This window comes from Nelumbo nucifera, chromosome 4, assembly GCF_055504915.1.
Source record: "Nelumbo nucifera cultivar China Antique chromosome 4, China Antique-T2T, whole genome shotgun sequence".
NCBI lineage: Eukaryota > Viridiplantae > Streptophyta > Magnoliopsida > Proteales > Nelumbonaceae > Nelumbo > Nelumbo nucifera.
In genome coordinates, this window is record NC_142652.1 from 7,644,307 (window position 1) to 7,654,067 (window position 9,761).

The 9,761-nt window shown below is 38.7% G+C and overlaps 1 protein-coding gene across 3 annotated transcripts; it reads left to right on the plus strand.

Annotated features, from left to right (window-relative positions):
• The first annotated feature begins 508 nt into the window (after positions 1-508).
• Positions 509-4,598, plus strand: LOC104591569 (ultraviolet-B receptor UVR8-like). Of its 3 annotated transcripts, none has more exons than XM_088903086.1 (6): positions 509-985; positions 2,006-2,454; positions 2,553-2,902; positions 3,008-3,409; positions 3,539-3,926; positions 4,125-4,598. In XM_088903086.1, exons 2-6 carry the CDS (start codon positions 2,230-2,232, stop codon positions 4,362-4,364), a joined length of 1,605 nt encoding a protein of 534 aa, XP_088759212.1. In that variant the 5' UTR covers positions 509-985; positions 2,006-2,229; the 3' UTR covers positions 4,365-4,598. The 3 variants fall into 3 exon arrangements, with proteins under 3 accessions (XP_088759212.1, XP_088759213.1, XP_010248751.1); XM_088903087.1 differs by having other exon boundaries at positions 509-898; positions 1,966-2,454; XM_010250449.3 differs by having other exon boundaries at positions 509-898.
• The last annotated feature ends 5,163 nt before the right edge of the window (positions 4,599-9,761 follow it).

The window sequence follows — 9,761 nt, forward strand, 5'->3', positions numbered from 1 at the left end:
ACGGAAAACAAAACTCCGCATTACATGCAACATTGGCACTACTGGACTGGCTGTGCGGCTGTGCCTCTGTTCCTTGTGATAATGGAACGATCTTATAATTAGAGTCACTAGAAATAACGGAACAATGTATATAGAAATAGAGCATTGATTAGGGTGCGCCGTGCTACGTCTACGTGTCGCTTAGGTTGCCGTGCATCCCTTACGTGTTTTTGTGATTTGTCTTTCGCTAACTCAAATATCATCAATCAAATAAATAAATATAGTGAGGGACGGACAATGCCAAGTGTCCTGGGGTTAGACACTTCATTTGCCACGTGTTAAGTTTCAGTATGGATAGATACATAGATCCAAAGCCTGTTGCCTGCGAATCTGGCATCCTCGAAAGAATTGAGAATTGAGAATTCTCTATCAATTCTCTCACTCACCACTCTTTCCGTTTAACCGCAATGTATGGTTAAATCTGTTACCGTAGTTAAGAGAGGTATAGGGAGAAGGAGGACTCACCTCTCACCTGGCACAGCAGCTCCATATATAATGGGAAAAGAAGTCTGCTACCTCTCCGCTTCGGAGACACCTCATCGCTTTAAAACGTATAGAGGAGGATAGAGAAGCAATTGAACAAGAGAGGAAAAAAAATTCCTTTCTTTTATTGCCAATTTTCCCCCAACTTTTCCTATCGGATCTCTTATCACAATTCATTTGCTTAAATCGCTTTTCAATTTCACAATAAAATCTCAGAGGTTCACGTCTGTGACCAGATTCTCATCCTTTTCTCCTTCTTCTGCTTCTTCTTCTTCAATTCCAGCCCAAAATCGTTTCTTTCTTCCGGATAAATAGGGATTTTCAAAGAATTCACAGATGCGGTTGGATTTCGAGGAATATTCGTCGACTCTGGAATGTAATTCTCGTTTCCAATTTCTTTATTCTTGATCCGTAACGATCGGGAAGCAGGGGCCTGAAAACTTCTGATCTCTTCTGTTGACGGGTCGGTTGTTTGAAGTTGTATGATAACGATTTCACTTATATATTGTGAAGGGAAACTCTTTGTGGAGTTTGGATTTAGAAGTCTGGAAGAAATTTGTGTTTCTTTTTTGCTAGTTTTCTTTGTAAAAAGTGATAATCTATAAGCCCCTGTTTTCCAGCTTTTAATTTGATTCCCTTTTTTCCCTGTTTGTTAGATTGAATCTGGCTGAGTTGTGTTACTGTTCTCAATTTGATAATCTCGAAATTTATGAGAAACAGTGAAGTGAAACGATGAAAACATAAAAATAAAAGCCTTTTCCTATTCCTTTTCCTTTTTTTTTTTGTTTTTATTTTTGTTTTTGTTTTTTTTCCTAGTTTCTTTTGGTTGCAGAATATCCCTTTTTTTTCTCAGTTTACTGTTTTTCTTTTCCCAATTTTTTCTATCCCTCTATGTGTATGATTCTCTTTTTCTCCTTTTTCTTACGCGTATGGGTGTATGTGAATATCCTGGTTTTGGTCTCTTTCTTCTTCTTGATTTGGCCGTTCCGACTGGTTTTGCGGAGTTTTGGTCATCATGCATCATCAAGAAACATTCTCAAGGGTCAGCCTACGTCACTTTTTTTCCATCTTTTCTTGTTCGTTTCTTGGTACGTTTTTTCAAGTTAATTCGATCCGTTTTTTTTTTCTACTGCAAATTCATATATTTGGTCAATCGGTCCTTATATACTGTCTATTATCTATTGCCGATCGTTTTCTTTTCTCCGTCGCGCCGTGCTTGTGAATTGGCTCTGGATTTTCTTTTCCTTTTAGCTGGGTCTTTTGTTAGTCTAACATGTGACGGAGTTTTATTATGATTTGTTCAAAATGGAAATGTTTTACAGCTTAGTTGGATTAATTTTTGCAATGTTAATGGCGATGCCGATCGATTCATTTCAATCTTTTTCTCTTTAACTTTTTCTTATTCTCATTTTCTTTTCATTTCCCGTTCTTTGGCTGTTGTAGACGGTCTGTGACACCATTGCTCTTGATTTTATACATCTAGGTTTGAGAATGGAAGTTAATTGATCAGCCTAGTACATAGTGTGGATACTTCTGCCTAAAGCGTTCACTATATATAACAAAAACAAGGAACCTGATGGTTTAATCCAGTTGGAAGAAAGAGTAGTATCGAAATAGAATTCTGTTTGGGAAATTTCCAACAGTTGAGATCTTCAACATCTTCTTCTTCTCGGCCAAGCTCGGGCACTGCGAGCTTTGGCAGTGCCCATGGACGCCACAGCGAGTGGAGCCCCTTCGGTGCATTACCATAACATCGTCGACCCACCTGTAGCTGCTCTTGTTGTCCCTCCTTTACCAACATTTCAACGCCAACAACGCCATTGTTTCGGAGAATCTACACCAGGAGAATTCCCCTTGGCAGCTAACCCCTCCATCGTTCTCCATGTCCTCACGGACTGTAATTTGGACCCTCAAGATCTTGCGAAACTTGAGGCAAGTTCCCTGTTTCTGTTCTGTTTCATGATGAAGCAATTTCTCTTCACTAGAATTGATAATGCTGCTGATTGGGTTACTGTGGTTGCTGCTGGCAGGCAACATGCTTCTTCTTCAGGCAACCTGCAAACTTCGCCCCCGATTATGAGCTTTCCATATCGGAGCTCGCTGCTCTGGACATGTGCCAGAAAAGAGCCATATTTAAACCGATGACGGTAGAGGAACGAGAAGTTCTGAAACAGAGGTGTGGGGGGTCATGGAAGCTAGTCCTGAGGTTTTTGCAGGCTGGAGAGGCATGTTGCAGGAGGGAGAAATCACAGGCAATAGCAGGTCCAGGTCATAGTATTGCTGTGACATCAAAAGGAGTTGTTTATTCATTCGGGTCCAACAGTTCTGGCCAGCTTGGGCATGGCACCATGGAAGAAGAATGGCGGCCTCGCCAAATCAGGTCAATAAAATCCCCCATTCGTCTAAAATGAGCTCTAGATAAGAAAACAACAAACATAAAAAAGAGAAAGGTAAAGAACGATTGAATCCCATTAGTGATCTGCAGGTCTCTGCAAGGCATTCGGATTATCCAAGCGGCAGCTGGTGCTGGCAGGACGATGCTGATTAGTGATGTTGGGCGTGTTTATGCCTTTGGAAAGGATTCATTTGGGGAAGCTGAGTATGGGGTTCAAGGAACCAAATTCGTTACAACCCCACAGCCTGTAGAGTCCTTGAAGAACATATTTGCCGTTCAAGCTGCGATTGGGAACTTCTTCACAGCTGTTCTTTCCAGAGAGGGTAGAGTATATACATTCTCTTGGGGCAGTGATGCCAAACTCGGTCATCAAACTGACCCCAATGATTTGGAGCCTCATCCTCTCTTGGGCCCACTAGAGAACATTCCCGTGGTGCAAATCGCAGCTGGGTACTGCTACCTTCTAGCTCTGGCCTGTCAACCCGGTGGAATGTAAGCTTTCACGCATTAATAATAATAATAATAATAATTCATATTGTTGTCTTGAGTGTTGTGTCAACCTGACTGCAGATGGTTGGTTTAATTGGGTTTTGGTTGCTATTTCCTGCCTCACATGATCAGGTCTGTATATTCAGTGGGGTGCGGCTTGGGGGGAAAGCTTGGACATGGTTCAAGAACCGACGAGAGATACCCTCGGTTGATTGAACAATTTCGGGCTTTGAATCTTCAACCAATTGAGGTTGCTGCTGGTGCTTGGCATGCTGCTGTAGTGGGGCGGGATGGAAGGGTCTGCACCTGGGGGTGGGGGCGCTATGGGTGCTTAGGTCATGGGAATGAAGAGTGTGAATCAGTTCCTAAGGTGGTTGAAGCCTTGAGCAAGGTGAAAGCAGTTCATGTTGCCACAGGGGATTACACAACCTTTGTGGTGTCTGAAGATGGTGATGTCTACTCATTTGGGTGTGGAGAATCGTCTAGCCTGGGGCACAACACTGGGGCTGCTGATGGCCAGGTCTATACTTGTTATAATCCTTCATCAATTCTTTCTTCATAACTAGAGTGCATGTGAATTGCTTTGTATGCATTTGTGCTTGTCTGTGTGGTTAATGCTATTGCTGGGAAGAGATCAGGAGAGCTACAAAATAAATTCCAAATTGGACTGATATATTGATTGATTGATTGGGTGTGTCATGTGTGTTGTTATTTACAGGGAAGGCATACTAATGTGTTAAGCCCAGAGCTTGTGACATCACTGAAGCAGGTGAACGAACGGGTGGTGCAAATTAGCTTAACCAATTCCATATATTGGAATGCCCATACATTTGCGCTAACGGAATCTGGGAAGCTATATGCGTTCGGTGCAGGGGACAAGGGACAGCTTGGAATAGAACTTGTTGCCGACCAGAATGAGAGGGGGAATCCGGAGCGTGTTGATATTGATCTAAGCTAACCATTACTTGCTTGCCGTCAGATCGTTTAGTTGGTCAACATCACTTGATATCTCATTTGGTTTCTAATCTCTTTGTTTATTTTGTACATAGTATGTACAGTGAAGGACCAATGTAGGGAAGGGGGCGCCTCAAGTGAGAGCTGAACCAAAAAAAAAAAACAAATGGATAGCCTCAAGCAGTTAATAGCTGATACACTTTGTCAAGATTGTTTTATAACTTATACTTCTCTTCAAGTCTTCAGCTTCAGTTGGTTATTCCCACTTGTGTAGTTTAGAAGTGGGCGACCTTAGTTCCGTCGCCGGTTTGGCTCTAGGTCGAGTAGACATGTGGATATGGTATTCTATACTCTATAGTTTGGGCATTAACTGGGTTCATTGCTCCTAGGCCGATTGCGTGGTCTCTCTCTCTCTCTCAGTGTCTTCTCTTGTTTAGCGATTTTTATTGCATGGTCTGATATTTAACTGAATGGGATCAATTAGCTATTTTTGTGAGCAAATTGACGATTGTTGGGGGTGGGCGATGGTACCGATGTTTTTAGAAGTGTGTCTTTGCTCTCTCACATGAGAAAGTGAGGTATGTGTACAATCATAGGTTTGGATTATTAAATGAGAGATAGAGAGAGCAGACAGAGAGGTGGAGGGGGGAGGGAGTGAGGCGCATAAAGATAGATGGGAGAATTAATGGAGGTTTTATATGGTTGTCTACTTGTCTTCAACTTCTTTTTTTTTTTTTTTTTAATTTTTACCGAAAGAAAAGAAAAAAGAAAGCTAAAATCTTCTTTTATATCTATATATATATATATAATTTTAAAGAGGAAAACGAAGCTAGTAAATCTTAGGGGTGTCAATGGTATTCAAAATTTTGATTTTGAAATCGAGATTGGACCTAATCGAATCGAATTCATTATCTAATTGGTCGAATTTGGATATCCTATTCTTACTGAATACTTAATAGGATTAATTTGAATATGAATTATTTAATTTTTATATATAATATATACAATTTTTAAATGTTTTATATAATTTATATACATAATAATTAAATTATATATTAATATTCTTTATATAAATAAAATATTTATTTTATATATTTATTAATTATTTAAAATAATTAATCAATCAAATATTGGAATATTTAATCGAATTTGAATTCAAATATTAATTTTTAATATTTGCCGGATATCAAATTAGATTCGGATATTGAATTTTTTAATCGGCACCCAATGGCAATGGTCCAAACCAATGAAGTATCTTCCCTTTGGGCTTTCCAATTAGGGTATATTTGGTTTGAAGGAAAAAGTAGGGAAAGGAAGGGACAGTAGGGTATGGTTTTTACTTTCTACTTTGCAGCCAATTAGGGTATATTTGGTTTGAAGGAAAAAGTAGGGAAAGGAAGGGACAGTAGGGTATGGTTTTTACTTTCTACTTTGCAGCCAAAGCCATGTCATGCGGTTTTGCATCATTTTATCTCTTTGCTTGTGTCTTTCTATTTATTTAGGAGGATTAGGAAACGTTCTGTAATGGAACAGTGGTACGTTGTCCAGGTCAGGCGTTGCACCACTGTAATTGTGTAATGGTCCATCCCTCCCTTAGCATTGTAAAATTTTAATAGATAAAATCTTAGAAGAGTTTAAACTCACTCTTAAAAAAATATATTCATTTACAAAAAAGTGATTACTCCATTCTCTTAAAATTCACACGTAGCATCCTAATCTTTAAAAAGCGGCCACTTCAAATGTTATGGTAGTAACTGAGTTTTATTCAAACACAACCATTTCAAAAGTAATGATTAAATAAATAATTTAACTTAAAAATATTCAAAATATTAAATAGATAAAAATAAAAATAAATGAAATTCATAAAAATGACTAAACAATTAATACAAATGGTGCGAGTTTCATTCTTTTAGATGAAATAGTTTGTTTATTAATTGCAAACTAAATTTAACTTTTTTTTTGGAAGCGTAACCTATGTTAGTTTTTCTAATTTAATTTTTTATAGTAAAATAGTAAATTTCAAATTAAATGATAATGTAGTTGTCCCTTAATATGGGGTCATTGTCTAGATAAAACATGATAATCTCTTAAATCAAATAAAAAGCCTAACCTAAGGCCCTGTTCACTTTTTGGTAAGTTACTTACCCGAATAAATGCAGTTAGTTATCTGGATAAATTTTTCTTGGGAAACACTTACCCGGCCGGGTAAGTGCATTTACCCATGTTCTTTTATTTTTCATGTAAATAAGGCAATGGCCATTTTAGCCATAAATATCCACTATTAAAAGGGGCATTTTTGTCCCATTCAAGTGTTGGCATCTTTTTCCCTAGGTGGGAAAGTTATTTATCCACCTAGGAGATGGGTATCACTTACCCTAGTAAGTGGTACCCAGGAAAATAAACTTTCCCTAATCCCCAAGTAAATTTAAAAAAATAACAAGGGATTCTTGGTTTCCCTCTCTCAAAATCTAAAAAAAAGAATACCTCCAAAATGTCTAATATAAATAATTTAAAAAATTAAAATAAATCAGATTAATGGTCCCATACTTGGTACGTACGGGGGTCATTCCTAGTACGAAAATAAAGGGATCTAGCTCATTGTATTGGAACCCAAACATTTGACTCACTTTTGGCAACAAAGAATAAATAGTACATAAAATAAATAAAACATGAAAACCAGAGTAGAAGAATATTTCACTGAGCTTGAGCCAGATCCATAGGAGGGGACAGAGTGGATTCACCGAGTTAATCAATCAATGTGGAGTTAAATGGTAAATCCAACCTACAAGCTAAGCGCATGGAGAATTCAGCAGAATGGGATGAGTCTAGCAAAACGAATTCTGAAACGTTGGTAATTAGCCATTTCTCATGTTGCATCATATCCTGAATTCATTAGTCCTGCTGATGGGATCTAAGTTCAACTAGGGTCGGTCTAGGGAAGCTCACTAGAATCATTCTGCAACTTGTTATTCCCCAGAACTCATCTTCCTTTCCCCTCTTGGGTTTCAAGTTTCAACATCCCGTGTTGCCATCAGTGATGCCTACTTATTGCACTCCTGTCCTTCCTGCTCTTTATTAATGCAGCTTTCACCTTCAAAATTGCCCTCAACTTCTGATATGATTTCGCATCTAGCACTTGCTTGCTTTATGTGATAATAAAATGCCTTTAATCGAAATCAGACACAAGCGTCTGTAATTCTGTATCATATATCATGGTAGAGCAAATAATAGAATCTGGGTTTGGATTAAGAGCAGTCACCTTGTTTGGTTTTGGCCAACCCAACCCATCAAGGAGAATGTTATATGTCACTTGCTCTTTCAATCTTATCATTCAGCATTCATTTCCAAATTTCCATCAGCCTTTGGGTGTCACCAGATTGCTTGAATGCATGAAGAAGAGTGGATGTCACTCATCTTCTATTCTTATATATACGGATTGATATAACCATAACACGATGATTGTGGTGGATCAAATGTGAAGTCATGCCTTGCCTCCCTCAAACTGCAATTAATATACAGATGTAAGCACATACTGGGGCCTTCAACTTCAAGCTCAATACACCCCCATTTAAAAAATAAGGGTTTGAGTTTGACCCCTTATAAGTTATAAGCTGGCTGCTGGTAGCAGTTTTGGCACCTGGCATGGCGAATTGGCGATGGCGTGCTTCTTCCTAATAAGTAATCGAGTTGCCGGCCAACAGCTAGGGAGATATCTAAAAACAGAAGGCACCTTTTGTTTAATTGACCAACTGACCAACCCTTCTTCATTCATCCATCCATCCACTGCCTTTACGGTTGGACCAACCTGGTCAAGAGAATTCCCAGTCTTTTTTCTTTGCTTAGTGCTAGGTTGCCGGCTCTTAAACCTTCTTTAGCTTTTAATAATAGAAGTAGTCGTCCCATCCCATTTTAGGCTTATCCACTGTTTCATTCAATTCGAGGCTAATCAAATTTTCTGAATAGAGAACTCCATGATGTTAGTGATTGACCTTAGGAAATTGGGGAAGCACTCGAGCTAGCAATTGAATCAGCTTCTCAACAATTTTCTTTCTTTGGTTGAAAAGAAGATTCATTCACATTAAGGTAGAAGACAAACAGGACAGCAAGGAATCGGCTTCAGAATAATGGTTGATATATGGAGATGCCTTTTCCTTGAGAGTATCATTTCATATAAATTATTACAACATCAACACTTGTTGATTTTACTTCAACTCATTTCAGCAGAATGAGTGCCAACTGCCAAGGCTACGAATTGGTCATCCCATAAGTCATAGATGATGCTGTTACATGTCCTGGACCGCCATCCATGGATTTTCTCATCCCAAGCCAGGCCACTAATCCGAAATTTCCTATAGCCGTATAGCGAATAGCCTCAGTGCGCTAAAATGAATTGACCCCATTTTCGAACATGACCAAAGGTGGCCATGAGTCGAGTTTTTTATGAGTTATTGGACGAACTCGGTTAATGAAAAGCTCGATTCAATTTTGTATAAATCAAGTATAGAGTCAAGTTCAAGCCCAATAAAGTTCGGCTTGCGAGTGATACAGAAACACCCTTTGTAGGTGTATATCAAGAAGGGCGTATCAGCCTATACTCAAACTGTTTTTTTTCGAATCTAGTTCAGAGGGACAGGTTTAAGACTGATCTACCTCCTGAACCACTCGCTGACCAGAAACACCCTTTGTAGGGATATCAAGAAGGCCCCGATACGTGACAATACATACATACATATATATATATATATATATAATTTTTATTTTTATAAAACATTTAGTTCATAGTTGAACTCAAGTCATGTTGACCTCAAACTTACGAGCTTTTGACTCGAGCCAATTTTGAGTTCAAACCTCATAGTATATTAGCGAACTGAACTCAAATAGCTAGATATTCAACTCAACTCGACTCAAATCCATCCCTAATGACCATGTTTCACGGATCAAAATATCAACACCCCATACCAAAAACTGGGTATTCGATAAGACTGATGATCTTTTTTTTTTTTTAATCAGCCCGATAGAGATGCCTTCTATAATCCCAAACTTTCAAAATCCCCCAACCTTGTGTTTATCGGCGTATCCATGATTCTCTAATCCCCATGGCCTTAGATTATCCTTGCCAATTTGTCATATTTTACCCTTTTGTAGAAAACAGTCAAAATAAGGGGACCTGGGGCCGGACAGTCACACCATCCACAGTGATCAGTGGGTCAAAACCGGTTCATGTTGGATAAAGTCCAAAGCCCAAAGAAAGAAGACCCTAGTAATCAGTATGTCTAACAGGCCTTAGAAGAAACAAAGGAAAGAAAGAAAACAACCAACAAAAATAAACCATCCCTTTTTACCATTACCTTGTTTCTACTGCCAGTTGGTAGATCGAGCCAAAATCAATACCCCTTTGCCA